This window comes from Netta rufina, assembly GCF_964035555.1.
Source record: "Netta rufina genome assembly, chromosome: Z".
NCBI lineage: Eukaryota > Metazoa > Chordata > Aves > Anseriformes > Anatidae > Netta > Netta rufina.
The window spans coordinates 45,559,582-45,581,660 of record NC_140126.1 but is presented as its reverse complement, the minus strand read 5'-3'; the positions used below and the strand labels follow the sequence as shown (position 1 = coordinate 45,581,660).

Here is a 22,079-nt window from a genome sequence, read left to right as displayed (position 1 = left end):
GTAAAAGCTGAAATGTTCTGTTACATTCAAATCATTTTTTTTTTTTCAGTCCTGAGCAACATTTTTTTGTCACATGAGCCCTGTGTCCAAAAACTTTAAACTAGCTCTACTGAGAAGACCACTGCCAGATTTGTGTTGGAGTTACTACTTGAATTTCATATTGTGGTCGAGGGGTTGTGTTTACAGACTGACAAATAGTTGGATTGCAAGAAGAATGACTTTTATCTTGTTAACTTAGAATGCTAATTATGACTAAATTTCAAACTCTGTCAAACATTTCAAACTTGACCTTTATACGCAAACATCCAGCAAACATGTTAATCCATAGGGCACCATTCCATTGAAAGGATGTTCCTGGGAAATAGGCCAAACACTTGAAACAGGGTTTTGATTGCTTACTCTGAAATTTCAAACAATGAATGACGACAATGTGTCCCCACTAGATGTATTTACAGCCTGAAAAAAAATGACCATTACCCAAGTTAAGCAGCATATTGCTCAAGCTTTTAAAATTGTGGCCTTTCTTATTTGAAATACAGAATACCTCAGAAGCCTACTTCTTAGGCTTCCAATTTTTGAAAACCTAGGTATTTGATAGTATTGGTATTACAGGCTCTACAATAAACAAACTGCAGCCTTCTAAGAATTTTACTAGCTCTGATTCTTCTACACAATTTTAAATGGACACACTGAATGATATCAGTACTTAACAGTGATGATTTAGGTGTGGTGCTCTATGTTTTCATTGTATGTCTGTCACAGAAAATACCAGTTTGTATTTGTTTCTTATTATTGTACACATCTATCTTCATTTACAGCAGTACCACTACCTGTACTTGTGCTCCCTCATATCTTATTAAGGTACCTATAATGCTTGTAAAGAATACATTTTCTGCACATTGCAGTCTGTGTAATTAGGTAATATTACTTTCATCTAATATTGCCATTACTTGTGATTTCTCTTACACTTTTTATCCTCTTTTGTGCTAAAGTTAGTTGTAACTTATGAATACATAAATTTTTGTGTGGTACCTGCTTATATATTTGGATTGTTTTGATGACTGTAAGTTTTCAGACCTATTTGGGGTCAGTAAAGCTACAGTATGTACATTTAGTAATAATAAAAATAATTGAATGTGGTGGTTATGTTTCCTAGGTATAGCCTATCTGAGTGGAATGTGCAGTGAAAAACGAAAATGTATTATTGCAGAGGACAATGGTCTGAATCTCGCTTTTACCATCGCCCATGAGATGGGTCACAAGTAAGTACATGGACAACAAACCCTTTTTTTTTTTTTTGCATGTGGTGTCAGTATGATTTACTTTTAAATTTATTGTGTACTTCATTTTTTTCCCCCTATTGGGAAAGCTGTTAATTTTGATGAAAACTTTGGAAAATAATGTTGTTGTTTTTTTTTTTTTTTAAATAATAACAATAGTGTCATGTATCAATATCCATAATTCAGAATTCAATAAGAAAACATATGTGAATTAAGAAAATGTTTACAGCTTTGAGTAATACAGGAACCTTATAGCTTCACAATAATGAAGTTGGCTGGAAGGACTGACATAGTCAAGAGGAAAAGCAGGTGCCCCAAGATGTTTTTTTTCTATTTTCTTTTGGGACTGTGGTATTGTGTATCAGATCCAGCTCTGCATATTGTTGCCAACAAGCATTTTAATGAGATCACGAGTTGGAAGAGGCCTTATTGAATTTGGCATTCTCAGGATAGATCCCATTAAAGCATATAATGGTCATTGGTCATTGTAATATTAATACTCTCCCTGCCACCTTAATAGAAAAGCATGACAAAGAGAAAGTGAAGATAACTATCCTTACACAATTGATTGGGTGTGTTTATTCTTTAAGCGAAAAATGCTTTGAAATAAATTGAGAAATTCTTATGCCATAATCAAGTTAGTTAATGAAAGCGGTATTTAATTCTTGGCTTAAGTACTTGATATAGAAAAATAAGTATGAGAGTTCTTCCTAAAAAAAAGAAAGCTCTGTTATTTTTACCTGTAGTGTCTGATATAGGTATGTATGTACATGCGTACATGTTTAGAAAAGCAGCTTCTGTGTGAAGCTGCAAGTGGACAATGGAGAGGAATGATTTATTAAATGCTTTGAAAGCTCAGACCCTCTGAAAGTTGAGGTCAGGCACCTTAGGACAAAATCTTCAAATTAAAACTGATTTTGTTTAAAGTTGGTGAAAGCTCCTTGAGCTTGGGTAGACTTGATTACAACTGACTACAAAAGAGTTGGAAATCGGACATTTCTATTCAGAATTTCTACTGTATGGAAACTAAGCAAATTCAAGGCAATTGTATAACTCGGAGTAAAAGGGTGATGTGATTATTACATGTTGCATGAAATTAAACTTTTCCTTTTTTTTTTTTTTTTGATTTTCATAACTGCAGAAAACAATTCCAGTTTCATAGAAGCCAGCCTGAGTAATAGATATTATAAAGGAAAGACTTCAAAACAAAGATTTGTTTGTGTTTTGTAGCTTCATGCTGACCTCTTTCTTTTTTTTTACTATAGTGTTTGCTAATATTAGAAGAAAGGGAGACTCATTTCCTGTACACTTGTTCATTTGACAGTAAACTAAGAGGACAGAAACAATGACTGAATATGATCTGCAGATAAATTCACTGATGGAGTAAATTAGAATTTTTTTTAAGACAGGTATGATAATGCCAGATAATTTAGAGAAAAATAAGTACTGCTTTATGCCCCACACAACAAAAATACCTTTAGATAAAAAAAAGTTTAGCAATGGAGTTACTGGACTTGGAAAAAGAGGTATCTTATCAACAAAAAACATAACACCTTATGCTTCTTGAGAAGTGGTGATGTGAAAAATCCTAAATATGGAAAACAGAAAGAAGGTATAACACTTTTGTGAAGTTATGGGAGGTTTGTTTGTTCTGCAGTAGAAAATATGAGAATGCAGGATACTGTCTTATAAAACAGATTTGTCTTGCAGCAGACAAGTCAGACCTATCAAGCAGACATGGAGGCCCACTGTTACGCTTGTCAACAGTGCTAGTAGTTCTTCCAAGACTGCTGCACAAGGTGCGCTCTGAATTTAATTGCATTTGGTCCTTAGCTTGAAATATTTTTTGTCATTGCATTTCTATGGAGCTGGGAGAGAAAGTATGTAGTATGATTTCCTATCATTTTTTGACCTATTTAGGCATTGTGTTTTGGTTTTCTCAGTTTTCCCAATAAGTCCATAACAAAAAGATTAATGAAAATGTAAGTCTGATTACAGCTTTGTTAGTCCGCATTTATATATGAACTCCCTTTTCAATGAATTGATTAATACTTCTGTGAAACTTTTGTTAGAAAAATAGACATATAAGCAGACATTTGATTTGTAGAAAAAAAAATAAATTGGTGTATGTATATGATCAGCACCAGCTGAGCTCCAAGAGAAGAGGTAAGAATACTTAGAAAATGAACAGGCATATTAATTATTGAACTGCAGCTAGAGTTGCCTCTGATAAAGAACTAGAAAATAAATATTCTGTATGAAATACACTGGAAAACTAAACTTTACTTAGCAATAATAAAGTGGCTTTGTTCTAGACATGTATGTCTGAAAGCATATTCTCTTTTTATGACATAAAGAAGTAATGTCAACTATTTACTTTTCAGTTTCATCTCAAATTATTAGGAGTCAGTCTATGTTATCAGAGATTACAAGTCGTAACACACTAGTGGATTTGTTTTGAATAATCAGGTCTATGTGTTTCAACAAATCTAATGAGCAATTCGGTAATTATGTAATGAAGTCATATTACAGAAATGAAATGAACGACACTGGAATAAAATACTTCCACATGGAGACTATGAAAAGAGAGACATGTTAGCATTTATGTTATCAAATAACTTAGATATATTCATTATGGAGTATGACTGCTTTTTAAGTATGAAGAAATAAAAGGTATATATAAACAGCAGTATCTCAAAATATATCAACTAACATTAAATGTGTGTTTAAAGTGGACTTTAAAAGTTGGTCTAAGTAGCTGAAAGAGGTACTGGTGGAGTTTCTTAGGATCAATTTTATACACATCAGCATTCTTTTGCTGGTAAGCTTTTTTTTTTTTTTTTTTTTTTTTTTGTTAATATGAAAAGTAGTTGTCTGTAACATTTTGGATATCCTACCAATCCTACCAGGTATTTTGTAGTTCCGAAAAAGAAGTCCATGGAATTTTGTTGACTCATGAGCAAAAACCATAAATTTTTCTTGTGGTGGTATTAAGCAATCATATGAAATCCAATGGAAAATAAAATAGTTTTAAAAGTGAAATTATTAATTGCTAATGGAGCATCAGGTACTCCGTGTTTTTTTTTTTTTGTTTGGTTGGTTGTTGTTTTATTTTGTGATTGCATTCCAAAATGCAATAACAGAACTCGACAAAATCAGTAAGAATAATAAAAGCTAATTCTAAAGTCACCATTGTCCACCAATCTTAGTGTATAAGTTACTAATGTGGAGTAGGGAATCTCATTAAAGTAACTGAAAAAAGTACTATCTTGATATTTATAGGGTCAAAGTAGAATTTTACAATTGAATTTGTGTTTAACAAGGCACAAGATTAGCACATGGAAAGCTAAAGCAGTAAATTAGGTTTTATAGAAGTCCTTCAAACTCCTTGAAAATCATCTAATCACAAATATAATGAGAAACTTCAGGTGCTGTACAGATTAGCTGTGAAAGAAAGAGTAAAGCCTTTCTTGGTGCCTGGGTCGATATGCATACAGTCCACCTGCTACTTACAATCTAATGACTTTTCTATTTTAAGAAAGAAACAGAGAGAGGTTTGCTGAGATAGTGGCATCACTACGTTGGTAGTGTTTTGCTCTTTTCAAAATACATGTCTGTGGGGTAAACTAAGAATTTTTAAATTTCCTAATTTTTAGTCCAGCAACTTTTTTCAAGTTTATCTCCAGGAAAATGTTTGGCAGATTCTTCTGGAAAAATATAGAAGAATAAACCTCTGTGTGTACTTAGTCAGGAACAGCAGCCTTTCTTATGAATAATAAGAGAAGCCATACCCTTCTCTGTGCCTTTCTCTTTTCAGGACAGAGCGAAACAGAAGACTTTATAGCTCCTCCTAACTCACGATAGGCATAGATGTTGTGGTTTAAACTGGCAGGCAGCTCAGCATTACACAGCTGTTCGCTCACACCCCCCAAGTGGGATGGGGGAAGAATTAAAGAAGCTAAAAGTGCAAGAACTTGTGGGTTGGGTTAAGGACAATTTAATAAAAAGGGAAACAACAACAACAACACAGTTGATCAACACCCTCTGACCAATGCCCGGCCAGTCCCTGAGTAATGGCAGCCCTTCCTAGACACCTCCCACAAGTTTTATTGCTGAGCATGACACCAGCATGGCACGGGACATCCCTTTGGCCAGCTGGGCTACGTTCTGCCTGTGTCACCTCCCACCTTCTTGTGCACCCCCAGCCTCCTTGCTGGCAGGGCAGTGTGAGGAGCTGAAAAGTCCTTGGCTCCGTGCTCAGCAGCAACTAAAACATTGGTGTGTTATCAATAGTATTTTCATCCTAAACCCCAAACACAGCACTATATCAGGTACTAGGAGGAAAATTACCTGTCTTCACTCCTGAAGGTCACAGAGGATCCCATCTTCAGACCAGACCTTCTTCGCAGCAAAGTTTGCTGCCTCCATGGTGCTCGGATCAGGGATGTTTCCAGTGAGCTTTCAAGGACAACACAGCCTTCAGACTATTATCCTCTCCTCCCCTTTCAAGATGATACCAATGATTTTGCCACAGGAAGGTCTATCACAAGAGATTTCAGGGCCCTGTGGAGATAACTAAAGGACTCAGAAGCACAAACAGCGTTTTTCTCAATCCTCTCAGTAAAGAGGAGAGACAGAGAAAGAAAAAAATGAGCTCAGGTGATCAATGCTTGGCTCCAAGACTGGTGGTGCCTCTGCTAGAATTTTGGGTTTTATAACCATAAAAACGTCTTTGAGATGAAAGGTCTTCTAGGGCCTGACGGGGTCCATCTCAATGAGACAAATATTTCTTTGCCTGTAACCTGATGAGGCTGACTGGGAGGGTTTTAAACTAGGATCACCAGGGAGTGGTGTACCATCACAAACACTGAGTTTAAGCCAAGGGATCTGAGGGTGACAAGGCTAATGAGAGCACTGATGCTACTTCAGGAAGCTCCACAAAATCAAGAGCATAGCTGAAATGCTTGTATACAAACACATGCAGTATGAAGAACAAATGGGACAAACTGGAAGCTTTGTTCCCTTTCCAGAGCTCTGATATCATTGGTATTAATGAGACTGGGAGGGACAAGTCCCATGACTGGATTTCTAGGATGGAGGATTATTGGCTGTTCAGGATGGATAAGCAGGGCAGGTGAGGTAGAGGTGTTGTGCTGTAAGTAAGGGAGAGATTAGGTTGTACATTCCTTGCCATTAGGGATGACATGGTAGAGAGCCTCTGGGTCTCTACCCATTAAGGGGATGGATAGCAAAGCATCCGTGATAGGAGACACCTATGATGTCTCCTATCAACCACACAGAGGATGATGGCATGGTTGAAGTATTCTGCAGGCAATAAAGGGAAGTCTTGGCATTGATTGCCCTCATCTTTTTGAAATATTTCAATTTCCCAGGCATAAACTGGGAATATCATATTGCTGCAACAAGCAAGTCTGAGAAATTTCTAAAGTGTGTTGAAGATAATTTCCTGTCACAAGCACTTACAAAAACAACTAGGAAAGTCCTAGACCTGTTGTTTGAGAACAAGGAAGATCTAGTCTTGTAGGAAAGTTGACAGCAAGTACCTGTCATGGCCACAGTGATTATGAAATAGTTAAAACTTTTTGGTTTAAGGACTAAAACTCACCCCAGAATGCTGAGAGAATTCATGGATATTTTAGCTGGACCCCTCTCAGAAATTTACCAGAGGTAGTGGTAGTGAGGGGAAGTATCTGCTGACTGGAAGCTAGCCCAATATTATACAAAAAGAGCATGAGAGAAGACACAGGAAACTACAGACATGTTAATCTAACCTTAAGCCCTGAAAAAGTTGCAGAGAGGATTGTGTTGGGTGTTACTGAGAGGCATTGAAAGAATAAAGCTGTTATAAGACATAGTCAACATGGATTCAACAAGTTGAAGTCTGACTTTAGTAATCCAAGCTCCTTCTATGATAAGGTCACCTACTAGGTGGATGATGGGAAGGTTGTGGATGCGATCTTTCTGGATTTTAGTAAGGTCTTTGATACAGTCTCTCACAGCATCCTTCTGGTCAAATTATCCAAATGTGAGATATAAAAGAACCTGCTATGCTGGGTGATGAACTGGCTGAATGGCAGCACTCAAAGAGCAGTAGTGAATGGGACTACATCTGGCTGGTGGCCAGTCACTAGCAGTATCTCCCAGGGCTCAATTCTAGAGCCTGGTCTGTTCAACACTGTTATCAGAGATCTGGATGCAGGAGTTGAAGGCATCCCTAGCAAGTTTGCTGACAATACTGATGTGGCTCTCTGGAGGGACAAGAGGCTTGTGGAGGGATCTAGATAGATGGGAGCATTGGGCAAACATCAGCAGCATGGAGTTCCGCAAAGGTTCTGCCAGGTTCTGCACCTGGGGCAGTGTGAGTAATGCCAGACACAGACACAGGCACAGGCTGGAACAGGAGTGGCTGGAGGGAGAGCAGCTCAGCAGAAAGGGACCTGGCGGTGCTGTTGACAGCAGGCTCAGCATGAGCCAGCAGTGTGCCCTGCCAGCCAACCATTTGGCAGCAAACTGCATTTTGGGGTGCATTAACCACAGCATAGCCAGCCAGTCTGAAGGGATGATTTGATTGCTCTGTGTAGCATTGGTGCAGTTCTGGGCTCCACAATGTAGAAAGGATGTTGAGACACTTGAAAGGGGAGAGTAACAAAGCTGGCAAAAAGGCTGGAGGCAGGTCCTGTGAGGAGAGGCTGAGGACACTTGGGTTGTCCAGTTTGGAGAAGAGGAGGACAAGAGGCAACCTCATGGCTTAGCAACTCCCTGAGGAGGGGAAGGGCAGAGGGAGGTGCTGGCCTCTGCTCCCTGGGAACCCATGGCAGGACATGTGAGAACAGCTCTGCCACAGGAGGTTCCAACTGGACATTAGGGAAAATGTCATTTCTGTGAGGATAGTAAATCACTGGAACTGGCTTCCTGGAAAAGTGGTTGATGCCCCTTGCCTGCTGGTGTTCATTAGGATAATGCCCTTAATAATTTTTTTTTTAACTTTTAGTTAGCCCTGAAGTGTTCAGGCATTTGGACTCAATGATTTAAGTAGATCCCTTCCAACTGAATGATTCTGATTTATTTTTTTTTTCCACAGAGAAAAATACTTTCTGGTATGTATACTAAAGTAAGAGTGCTAATTTATAACTGTCAATGAGATTGTTTTGTCAGAAGAGTCCCTAAAATAATTTGTCTTACTTAATACATATTCCTTATATTAAGTCTCCCTGATCCTAAATACTAAATATACTATTAAAATACCTGTCTTTTATTTTAAAGTTGACATTATTTCATCAGAATAAGGCAGTTCAAAGGGAATCAGAGGTATCATGGCAGCCTATCTGGGCAGTAGAGAAACTAAAAGTTGTTAGGAAAAACCGCTAATTCAGTTTTCCAAAAGAAATGAAAAAATAAGTCTTGAATAGTGCCTTGTTCTTGAAAGGGTTATGATGGTTCTTTGACTGTTGAACAAAAATCTCTGTTATGCTCTTTATAGTCATCATTAAATATTATTTCTGCAGAATAGTGATGCTCAGTACTTTATTTCTAACTCTTAGTTACAAGAACACTCTTGCTGTTCTATTATCACACTAGACAAAAAGTAGGTGCAAGCAAGTTTTAGATAGTCTGACAAGGAATGTTAGGTAATTAAAACTTTATGTTTTTACTTGATATATACCGAGCAGTTGCTGTTCATCTTTCTAAACAAAATTATTATTAGGATTGTAGTTGTGTTATCTGTCTTATCAACATACACTTTTCCATGCTGAAAACAGAATTTAAAGGAGCAATCCATGATTTGAAATTGCCATCTTCAATAGCACCTTTTACTTCTTACTTGAAATAGTTTTCTTTTAGATATGCAACAGATAATATTCTTATTTGGGTACTTATTTACTTACATTTCTTTTACATTCCAGAATATAGGATAAGTATCTTTTGGAATGAATTAGAAAGTAAAAAAGTTACATTTTAATGCTATTTAAAGGAAGGAAACAACTCCCTATGTGGTCTTTGTATTCATTTTTGTGTTCAGAGAAGGCAGTCGAATTTATTTCTAGTAATGCTCAGAACATGTTTTAGTTCATTAGGAAATGAATCATAAATGATTCATAAATGAAATAATATATGATCTGAGGACAGTGGACCACAGTATGAAATGATGACATAAGCAATTGCTGAAGATAAAAATCCTGAAGAAGTAAGTGCAGATATGGTAAACTGAGGAATATTTTTGAAATAAAACTAATGAAAGTAATGCCGTTTATGGTATAGGTTGTAGTCTTTTGAGGTTTCTCAGTTGCAACACTGTTTTAGTACGATTGCAGTTTCTTTGCAATTGTCTTCATTACTGGAGTGCATTTTGCAAGTTTGTACTGCAATCCCTTACTCATGCTTTTGATTCAAGTGAAAGTAAAACTGTGAAACTAATGAGATCAATATGGCTATATTTTATTTTATTAATGGCTTGAATAGTACTTTATTTTTTATTTTTTAAATTTTTTTCCAGCTCCAAACCTTCTCTTCTGAAATAGTACAACTTTTAATACTCTGCTTTTATGTTTCATTTAATTATTTATTCATTTGCTATCAGGGAATTAGTGTAACAGTTTAGTGTTAGTTTGTGTACTTATTTTTTCCATTTTATGTGTTCCTATTTCACTGTCATTTATATGAAACTATGGCCATTGCATTTTTGTTTTTGTTTGTTTGTTTGTTTGTAATTTCTATGCAGAAAGACATATGCTTAAATTCAAATATCTTAAAATTTTGGATGTTTTTTCTTATTGTTTGTACAATTTGTATAGTAGCAGGAAGTAGACAGTCTAATTAAGATTTGGGGCCCTATTGTGGAACACCCTAGCAGTGGAACATGCAAATGTGAGAAAATTGCTTCATTCTACACATTAAGTGAATGAATTTTTCAGAAGTCTATTAATATCTCAGAATATACCTATCTTTTAAATGCTAACATCTTCTAAGAATAGTTCTACTTCATATCATATATTTAGCCACCTCTGATTTGTTTATAAAATATTGAAATAAAGGAAGTTTGCAAAATGTAGGTTATTTAACCATGGGTATATTGAACTGGTGTGTTAAGATAGGTAATCTATTTGCTAATAATTTATCTAATCCTTTATTTGATAATGTCCACATTATCACTTTGGGGTTGTTCCTTTTCTTTTTTTCTTTTAATGAAAGTTAGAGAATTTTTACTTTGCATTTCCGCATTACATATTTTTTATTTCACACACAGTTTTTATGGGAATGACCCCATATTTTCATCTCAAAGACTGTCCTTTTTTCCTGTTATATTAAGAAGAGAATCCATACTGTTTGAAAGTATGGCAATAAAATCTCCACGGTGCACTGACTTTAGTCTTTTTTTTTTTACTTCTCCTTTTTAACTAATATTTGTGAAGTTCAAAGTATTTTACGTTTATCCCCATGGGAAGGATGGCTGGTACTCTCCAATAATAGTAAATAGAAAGCAATGGCAAAAAATAATGTTTTCCCACAAAAACAATCACAATATTGTTGAGATCACCTTGTATTCTGACATGCGGTTTGCATTGTTTAGTCAGTAAGTTATTTAAAAAGTGTTAGCCTCTGATCTTTCTGCATATCTTAAAAGTATAAAAGTATATATAAAATTATACCATTAAAGTAAGTAACTGTGATTCACAGACATTATTTAAATCAGTCAATGAACTTACTGGGCAGATGGGTATAGCATACAAAACTTCCTCATAGTCTGGACATCTTCCAACACAGAAATAGAGATGACAGAAGAGGATGCAGCTTATTACACACTGCAATTTCACTTAAATCTTACTTCAAAAATGCATATATTTTTTCAAAATCCTTAAAAGAAAGAAAAGAGAAAAAAGTTTTGCTTAGTCCAGTTTTAAGGATGGAGGCTTAAGAAAGATCTTATTTTGTGCCCAGCTAGACAGCTGAAGAAAGAAAGACCTCAGAAAGAAATGAAGCAGTGAAGAAATGAGACAGTGAAGTAGCACTGCATCAGCATTTTTAGTAAGTTTGCATAATTTTACACTTGAAATTTAGAAGATTAGTAAAGTCTTTCTCTAGCAAGGTAGCAAGTCTTCCATTTCTGCCAGACCATAGAATTCATAGGTGGATTTGTAGTTAACCTTCCTTTTAATTACATTTCCAAAGTGAACTGTTAGGAATTGAACAGCCTACAGAATGCATAACTTGAACTGATATTCTGATACATTTAAAGTAACTGTGAAAATGTTCAGAGTATTGTAATAGTGTCAATGTTTTTGTTAATAAAGAAGCTTTTTATCTGTTCACTGAATACACAATAGCTCAAAGGATGGTTTTTCTTTTTTTTTTTTCTAGTTACAAATTTTCTTGAAGACATGTTACATGTCAATGTTTTTCTTAGCATAGGCTTAAAGACATAAACCGTAGACATAACTGTTTATCTTGAAATAGTGCAGATTGCAGGATGTGGCAGGGGTATCATATTTGCCAGAGGTGAATAATTCTTTTGTATTGAATGCTTTCTGTTAAAAAATCTAGTGGGGGGTGTATGTATGCTAAATACAACTGTCACATCAAAGCTTTAAATTATTTATATACTTAAGCCAAAGGAGAAGGGCATCATCCAGCTTCTTGAATCTTGATGCTAGAAATGTGATAGAGAGTGATAGAGAGGAAGGCAGCTGTTCAGCAAAAGATGAAAACTCAGGTGGAAACCAACATGCAGTATATCTTAACAAAAGTATATTAATCTACAAGTTGTATTTTTTACCCAATGGTTTCAAGACTGAACATGTAATCTAAGTTATGGGTGTCTTAGGTTCTAGCAATGATTGACAAGAGAACTATTCATTGGGTAAACATATTTCCTTTTTATTTATTTTTTTATTTTAAATATCAGATTGTTAATAAGAGGACTGAGATTTCCTCTTCCTTCAGATTCTTCCATTAAAGAAAAGTGTGTTTGTTTTTTTTTTCAAAATAAATTGTCTTTTGCCTTTTACCATCTTAGATTTTCTGTAGTTGGCCTTTCAATTCACCTCAGTGTCAATAATTCATGAGTCTTATCCTGTTTATGCAATGATCTGTGAAACAGTCATATGCTTAAAAACACTTATAAAATATGAATCCAAGAATTATTTTTCAGTAACTGAAATTAAAAAAAAAAAATAAAATGGAATTAAAAACAAAAACCACAACACAACAAACATGCAATACCTACTTTTTGCATTAATTGTTTAAAATAACTATATAGAACGTAGCTATGTAGAAAATAACTTATAGAAACCTGTCTTTACAACATCATTTTCACTATGAAGATAATAATGTCATAACACTTCAGATTTTTATCTTAAAGGTGCAACACAAGTACTAACAAAGTAGTGCAGCTTCCATATACTCTGTCTGTGGTAGCCTAAGTGGTAGTATTTTCTTTTATAAAATGTGTCCCTTTGATAATGTTATACGCAAAATTTCAGTTTACACAAATTGTTAGAAGTAATGATTGAACTAGTAAATGTCATGTAAGTTTTTAAACCTTGTAGTTTTCAAATTTTAGACATAGTAAAAACAAGTTTTTATCATTCTAAGATAATCCTGCACACAACAACAAAAAAGAGAACAGTGGAAATAATACAGAGAATAATACTTTGTAATTAGTAATGCTTTTTAATTAAAAGTTATTCCTATTTTCAGAAGGATACAATCCATTATATGCCTATACTTTATTTGCCAGAATGGAAAAAATTCTACAGCAGAAATATTTTTGAAAAATTGCTTGAGTGAATTTAAAAATTGTATGTAGCCATTTGTAAAAATATATAACATTTATAAAATATTAATTAGGAAAGAAGTCAGTTGTCACCCTGATTCAACCACAGAACAGAGTTACAAACCAATAGCATTCAGAATCTTACTGTTGCCTTCATAAAGGGAATTTTTTTTTTTCAATACTTTTAATTCTGCCATAGGTTTAAACTAATATTATCCTAGATCTGCAGTTTATCCTCACTGTCCCTCTGCTGCTTGTTTCTCTTGGGCTGAACCTTACCTTTTAGGATTTGAGAATCTATGTACTGTACTGAATATTTGGCAAGGTACCCCTGGTTCCTTGGGTAGCTGGATTTTCCTTTAGGGTCTCGTGTTTTTTCTAATCTATCTATTCCCTAATCTTTTTTATGGTAGCGACTCTATAAAACTCTGAACTACTATTCTCTACTAATAGCTACTATTCTCATTCATCTTTTAAATTTAGTTTTGTTAAGAGATAGACCTAAAATAATTCTCTGCAGCTATCTGAACTCTCCCAACTATTTGTTCCTAAATTATACCATTTAATACCATTTTGCCTTTGTGCCTTCATTACCTGTTTCTAGTTTAATAGCATCATTATTGTTCAACTGAATGATCATGTATTTAAGTGAAATGTGGTGGTGATAACTAGGTCATCATCTGCCACTTATAAAGCACAAATAAAATAATGAATAATAAAAAAGTAAAAGCTTTTCATCTGGAAGTGTGTGGGCTCGCAGAGCAAATTTGATGACATGAATGTAGCACATGTAGGAGAATTTTTGAGACTTATAGTAAGAAATATGAAACAGCACTTTATAATGCGGACTTAATTCTTTCCAGAAGGTGTGTGCAATAGCCTCATTTAACTTTAAATACCAAATAATGAATGAGGCCCATTTCTTGAGATATAACAGAGCGTTTATTTCTTAATTCTCAGCTATAATCAAATCAAATTGAAGTGTGGTACTTGGTACTTTTTCAGTATGTGGGTTGACACTGGAATGCATTTTGTGCCTGCAAGAATATAAACTTTTCTTGATGGTAAGAGAGATGCTGTTGTCTATCTATCTTGAATCCAGTTGTACACATTGCAGGGGTAGTGAAGTGTAAAAAAAAATAATTTTTCACTGAAAAATAGAGCCAACATTTGTCTCGTACTTTCAGTGGCCCGTGTTTTAATTCTGACTTATAAGCACAGAGAAATTAGGTCTTTTCTTTGGACTGCTCATGGTGCACATTAAACATCAACAGGGATCGTCTTCAAAATTTAGCATAGATTGTTCCAGCTTTCTGGATGATATTACAAACACACACACACACAAGTAATAAAAAGGAGAGGAGAGGAGAGGAGAGGAGAGGAGAGGAGAGGAGAGGAGAGGAGAGGAGAGGAGAGGAGAGGAGAGGAGAGGAGAGGAGAGGAGAGGAGAGGAGAGGAGAGGAGAGGAGAGGAGAGGAGAGGAGAGGAGAGGAGAGGAGAGGAGAGGAGAGGAGAGGAGAGGAGAGGAGAGGAGAGGAGAGGAAATCTGGCAATGTTTTTTAAACAAGTAAGAGAGGTTTTATGAGATAAAAATATTTTTTCAGTTGACTTGACAACCATATATAATGTTAGTGGAGTTTATTTGGCCAAGGCTCTTTGCTCTTTGTCAAAATACTTTTAAACTGTTTTTTGTTTTGTTTTTCTTTTTGTTTGTTTGTTTGTTTGTTTGTTTTTTAATTGTAGTCTTGTTGCATAGCATGAGTTCAAATATTGCTAATATTGAAGTTATTGCAGTTAGGGAATGCTTTCCATAAGATGCTTCCTGCTTTCATATTATGTGATATGCATATATTTTCTATTCAGAATGGACTGAATGTTTTTATGTATCAATGTAAAAATAATGCTTCTGTTCTTAAAACAAATTGATTTGTTTCTATATAGATATGACGTAATACTTGTCAAAGTACAGCACTGACTTCTTTGTTAATTATAGTTTTTCAGAATTTTATAAAGTTATCTTCTTACCATAAACTCACTTGTCTTTCTCCCACATACACATGTTGTTGCTTTACTCTGGCATGAGGTTGAATGATCACAGCTGTTGGAGAGAGGAGCCTATACACAGAGAGGGCAATATGCCCAATGCTAGCATAATAAATTCTGTAGCAAAAGACAGAAGAACACCTTACACAGGCAGTTTCTCTGTTGCCTTTCTTTTAGTGAAAGGATGCTGTTTTCTCTTTCACATGGACAGTACATTAAGGAAAATACCATGATTATCAGTGTGAGCATTAAAATATTTGTATATCCTTGATTTTTAAATAAGAAATGTATATATATGCATTTCTTATTTTATATATATATATATATATATATATATAACATATACATATATGTTATTTTCTTGCTGGATAGAAAAGTGACACTGACTGTTCAGCTTGTTTTTTGCATAAATAAATGCAGATATGGTGAAACAGGAAGTCAAGTCTACTGCATATCTACCTTTATACAATCATGTACTTGATTGTCAGATAAAAGTATGCAGTTCTTACCATGCTGTAGAGGAAATCAACAGTACATATTACTGATTTCTGATGATTTTCCAGAGCAGGTTCTGTTGGTCTTTTAGCAAACTTCTTACATACTCTCTAGTGATCTCATTAGTTGATATTAACATAATGACCTATACATCCCTTTTGAAGTCAGTGTTCTCTGATGGACAGAGGCTTTGAACAAGTGGTTATCACCACATGCTGAATATTTTGCTAAGTGTGTTTAATTTGTAAATGGGAATGTGTTGATGAATGAGCATGATGTATTCATGCAGACATTTTTGGAGTGTACGTGAAATTTGAAGTCAAATAGAAGCGTTACAAGTATAGGAGCTAAAATATTGGAAGAGGATTGGAGTTAGCTTTTTTAATAGTGTTTATGTTACACGTATACACGATTGCTATAAATTGGAAAGATTTTACCACGTTTCACATTAATAGACTTTTTTTTTTTTTTTTTCTCCAAAACTCTTGTACTGAAAGAATGTACAGAATGATTCTGTGATGGTAGCTTATAAAATAGGATTGCACTGGTACATTTATGTAATGGTGATGGTGTAACTGTTTTTGAAACAATTAAGATCTTTATTCAGTTCAGTGTGGATTTCTCTTAATGATTTTACAGTCTAATAAAGTCTGAATCCAAGAAATGCTTTTCAGACTGGATGAAAAATAATTTTTACCAGATTATTTTTTTTTTATTATTTTTCTATTAATATATAAATATGATAATTCCCACACTGAAGAATGGGAGCCATCCATTCTGTGATTCATGACTTCAACAACATTTTGAGAGCTTGTATGTTGTCAATGATTTACTGTAAATCACAGTGCATGATACTGATAAATGACTTATTTCAAAATAGCAAAGTATATAAATAAAAAAACTGTAAGCCACATATATTTCTTCTGCAGTGAGCAAAACAAAGAGTTGTTAGAGTTTCTAAATGTTGTTTTTTTCATAGTTCTTATGAATATTCTAGTTAGCATGGATATTCTTAGCCCCACACTATAAGAAGAACATTAGGGTGCTAGAGACTGTCCAAAGAAGGGCAATGAAGTTGGTGAAGGGTCTAGAGAATAAGTTTTGTGAGCAGCGGCTGAGGGAGCTGAGGTTGTTTAGCCTGGAGAAAAGGAGGCTTAAGGTTACTTATTTTTGTTTACAATTACCTTAAAGTAGGCTATGTTGAGGCAGGGATTGGGCTCTTCTCCCAAGCAACAAATGATAGGACAAAGGGAAATGACCTCAAGTTGTGCATGCAAGTGGAGGTTTAAATTGCACATTAGGAAAAATTTATTCATTGAAAAGGTTGTGAAGTATTGGAACAGGCTGCCCAGAGAAGTAGCTAAGTCACCATAGAACTAGACTAGACTAGACTAGACTAGAATAGACCAGAATAGTTAGCTAGAAGGGATCTAAAAAATCAATGCCTGAGTACTTCACAGCTAACCAAAAGTTAAAGTATATTATTAAGTGAATTATCCCAGTACCTCTTGAACACTGACATGAGGCATAAATTACCTAATAAGTTTCCATAGCTTCCACCTTCTCTGGAAAGTCTGTTCCTGTGATTTACTATCCTCACAGAAATGACATTTTCCCTAATGTCCAGTTGGAACCTCCTGTGGCAGAGCTGTTCTCACATGTCCTGTCATGGGTTCCCAGGGAGCAGAGGCCAGCACCTCCCTCTGCCCTTCCCCTCCTCAGGGAGTTGCTAAGCCATGAGGTTGCCTCTTGTCCTCCTCTTCTCCAAACTGGACAACCCAAGTGTCCTCAGCCTCTCCTCACAGGACCTGCCTCCAGCCTTTTTGCCAGCTTTGTTACTCTCCCCTTTCAAGTGTCTCAACATCCTTTCTACATTGTGGAGCCCAGAACTGCACCAATGCTACACAGAGCAATCAAATCATCCCTTCAGACTGGCTGGCTATGCTGTGGTTAATGCACCCCAAAATGCAGTTTGCTGCCAAATGGTTGGCTGGCAGGGCACACTGCTGGCTCATGCTGAGCCTGCTGTCAACAGCACCGCCAGGTCCCTTTCTGCTGAGCTGCTCTCCCTCCAGCCACTCCTGTTCCAGCCTGTGCCTGTGTCTGTGTCTGGCATTACTCACACTGCCCCAGGTGCAGAACCTGGCAGAACCTTTGCGGAACTCCATGCTGCTGATGTTTGCCCAATGCTCCCATCTATCTAGATCCCTCCACAAGCCTCTTGTCCCTCCAGAGAGCCACATCAGTATTGTCAGCAAACTTGCTAGGGATGCCTTCAACTCCTGCATCCAGATCTCTGATAACAGTGTTGAACAGACCAGGCTCTAGAATTGAGCCCTGGGAGATACTGCTAGTGACTGGCCACCAGCCAGATGTAGTCCCATTCACTACTGCTCTTTGAGTGCTGCCATTCAGCCAGTTCATCACCCAGCATAGCAGGTTCTTTTATATCTCACATTTGGATAATTTGACCAGAAGGATGCTGTGAGAGATTGTATCAAAGGCCTTATTAAAATCTTGTTCTTTCACTGCCTCTCAGTAGCACCCAGCACAATCTTCTCTGTAACTTTTCCAGGGACTGTTGTTAGACTAAGAAGTCTGTAGTTATGGACATCTCAAGTTTGGTATATAAGGCATTATGTATAAAAAGAAATAGTCACGTGTAGGAAGAACGTATGGAAAACATAAATATGTTTTTATGTAGATGTTTTGTCCGTTCAGAAAATTTAGGCAAATAGAAACTGTGATTAAAGAGTTTAGCTTACTGTGGTTACACTCTTTGCAACTCAGAAAACTATCCCATTAAAGCAGGAGCAGGTGTTCCAGTGCTAAAAACTGTAGCATGTACTCTGATAAAAAATATAAATAAATAAAAAGTCTTGACATAAAAAGCCCCTACAAGGAATTTAAATTCATTTTGTTGGTAACACGATATTATACAGCTTGCAAAGCTTAATGTAAAAAGTTGATCTAGTCATTATTGGATTTGGGTATAGAGTGAAGGAAAAAATTCAGCTTGTGTGTTCAGTGATGGGTGGCAGGACTTTTTTGGCCTTTGGACACTACATTGTGATAAAATACGAAAAAGCACTCCATTTTTTTTACAGAAATAGCAAACTTCTGTTCTTCCATCTTTGCAGCCTTCTGACTGTTCTTGACTGAGTTCATCAATACAAGGTTTAGAGTTTTATTCAGTAGAAGTTTTTGCTTTTCTGCAGGGCAGATTGGATGCAAAATTTGAGCACCACTTTGAATTTAGTGTTCTGGAGAGTAGTCATATGCTTATTTTTAAAAACACCTGAGAGAATTTTATTTGTTTCTCCTAATGCTAGTGGAGCATGCTTGCAGTTAGCTCCTTCTGAGCACTTTAAAAAGTTTTTTTTTTTTTCAATTAAATATTTTTCCTCTTTTATATGTTAACAGTGAAGATGATACTGAATCTTCACTTTAGTTAAAGCAGCAGTGTGAAGCAGATTTGTACTAGAATTTTTAATTCCCTTGCAGTGCCCTATCAGAACTTACCCGGGTGCATATGAATGCTGGGGTCTAGAACAGAACAGAACAGAACAGAACAGAACAGAACAGAACAGAACAGAACAGAATAGAATAGAATAGAATAGAATAGAATAGAATAGAATAGAATAGAATAGAATAGAATAGAATAACAACATAAATTGCTTCATCAATGTTATTTCTAACAGTAGACATTGATAAACACAATCAGGTAATTTTTCTTTAGTTGTGATAAAATGAACTAGTATGCATTTTACTGTTCTATAAAATTTCAGTCAACCATTTCCATGTGGAATTAAGACAGAATCATTGCCAACATGTAGAACGATTCCCCAATCTTAAAAACTAAGTTTCCAATGTTTTTGTTGCCCATTAGCAAGAAAAGTCCAGTTGTGCAATAGTTGTGCAGTTCTGAATATTCAAAAAGTTGTCCAAAGTACACAATGAACAGCTACAGATTAGAATTTAGTATTTCTCATCAAATGAGTGAAGCTTCACTTTTACCTTTCGGATGGTAGTCTTGTCCTTCAGACATGGTTATGTGTACTTCTATGAAAGGTATCATGGAGAAAAAAAAAATCATACGTGTGATATACATAAGCCTTGTGATATTTTAGCATCTTGCAAGAATTTAACTTATAAACATTTTGAAAGCAACTTGTTATTTTGTTGTGCTTTGTTTTACTTTTAATAACTTGAAAATTCAGCATGGGAATAAACCACGACAATGACCACCCATCCTGTGCAGATGGTCTTCATATCATGTCTGGAGAGTGGATTAAAGGACAGAATCTTGGTGATGTTTCATGGTCCCGATGCAGCAGGGAAGATCTGGAAAGATTTCTCAGGTATATCATTCAAGAAAAATAACTATTATGTGTCTTTTTCAAATAGTTGCAGTAAGTATCCTGAAATAAGTTTTCAATACTTTTTACCCCTTTTGTGGGAGATGGAACAGAAGTCCTGTTGATATAGCCCATCAAAATAATTTTCATCATGAACTAGATATTATTTTGCAAATTAAAATTTAGCTCTTTTCACCAACTTTTATATTTTATTGTATTAATATATATAATTATATATTAAATACGTTTATATTTCAAAATATATTAATATAGTGTGTATTGAAGAATGCTGGACAGAGAATGGTCTCTATACATTATATGAATTCTTTGATCTATGCTGTGCCATTCAATATTTAACTATTCAGTTTAGTTATGATACATTAATTCTTTTAATTTACTATAAGATATCTGATAGGAAATAGTATGCCTAGAAACCAAATGACAACATTATTTTTCATGCTTTATCTCCAAATAGGATCTTGAATTCATTAATATATTTGTTGAGAATTTACTTACGACAGTAAAGCAGTCCCCAAATCCGTTTTATGATACTGATCTTCTATTAATAGAAGTTAGATTTGCAGTCTGACACATTTATACTGAATCTTGGCAGAAGTAAAATCTTCATAACGTGGTGCATTAAATAAGCTTAAGCATTTTCAAACCTTATGTTGTCAAGAGAAGATAGATTTTTGGCTACCAGCTCAGAAATATATGTATTTTAAATGTGTGTAGATAATATCTGAAAATATTAATTTTGAATTAATATGGGTGTGAAAAACAAGCTACATGTCTGTCAGGGCATTAGCAATAGTCTACTTATATATTATAGTTGTTCTAATCTTTATACAAACCATAATCAGTTATGTAACATTGACAATAAAATGTTGTCCAGGGTTTTCCTGAAATTCGTAGTACTGCTGATTATTTATATTGTCCTTCTTCAAATGTGCAACATCAGAACATACCATTAACTTCTATCAATTCAATTTGCATGGAGTCATTTCTTTGAATGGCATCCTAATGCTGATGAATAAAATAAAAAATATTGAATCTACATTCTTCTAATGTTTAATGCACATGTAAGTCAGCATGACAGTCAGACTCTTTGGGACTCTTTAGGACTGATTGCTTAGCATATCAATCTCTGCACATTGCCAGGTCAAAAGCCAGTAACTGTCTGCTACAGACGAATCCTCAGAGCCTCAATTCTGTGATTATTCCCTCCAAGCTCCCAGGAATGACATACACTGCAGATGAACAGTGCCAGATTCTTTTTGGACCAACTGCTTCTTTTTGCCAAGAAATGCAGGTAAGTATGGGTGTATACTTCAGAAAACGCATCTGCCAACTTGTTTTTCCATGAAAGATATTTTTGTGCACGTGTTTGAGGGAAAGCAAAGATAGCACCTTCAAAACTAATTTTACATTGTGCTTTCTGAAGTCAATGTAAACATTTTCATTTGTTTATCATGTAGTGCTTGCTCTAGATCTCCAGATATGCTGAGTCATGTCATACCATATTGCTGATACGCTCCTTGTGCTTTAGAAATAGAAGTTCTTATAGTCACCTCACTGCAGTGAATGGAATAGTTGTGATATATTCCAGTGGGACTGGATTTCATACGTAGCTTCTGTTTCATTATGCTTTGGGTATTCAACCTCCGTGTTTAACCTTCAGTAACTTTCAGTGCCTGTGCTAGCTCAGAGTGAGAACAGTGGTGTTCGCTGGGATCTCAGTACAACTGAATATACCCTGACCCCAGCATTATCCCTTGTGAGCCCAGACAGAACTGTGCAGTGCAATGGGATTTCCAGTAATGAAGTGAATTTGCTGAGATGCCATTGCATTAAACAACATCACTATGTATTAATCTCAAGAAGACAGATTAACAATATCTTATGGCCTAATACTAGTAATATCTCATTGAAAAAGCATTTTAAAGATGATTTCAACACAGAAAAATTGTCCATCTTTAACATATAGTGGTCAGATACTAGACATGTTGGATGCCCTTGAGAAGGTAGCAAATACAAGATGGGACAGAAAATGGAATTTCCTCCACAGGGAGTGTGGAATATGATCTGACAGAATGAGGGCTAGGAGGAACT

The 22,079-nt window shown here is 35.5% G+C and overlaps 1 protein-coding gene across 1 annotated transcript in view; it reads left to right on the top strand.

Moving 5' to 3' along the window:
* Nucleotides 1-22,079, top strand: part of ADAMTS19 (ADAM metallopeptidase with thrombospondin type 1 motif 19) — a gene marked incomplete at both ends in the record, with an annotated part of 162,348 nt that overhangs the window by 79,764 nt on the left and 60,505 nt on the right. The window contains 3 exons of the mRNA XM_084304756.1: nucleotides 1,157-1,262; nucleotides 19,830-19,970; nucleotides 21,129-21,279. Coding sequence (XP_084160882.1) covers nucleotides 1,157-1,262; nucleotides 19,830-19,970; nucleotides 21,129-21,279 — 398 coding nt within the window. The remainder of the gene's footprint in view (nucleotides 1-1,156; nucleotides 1,263-19,829; nucleotides 19,971-21,128; nucleotides 21,280-22,079) is intronic.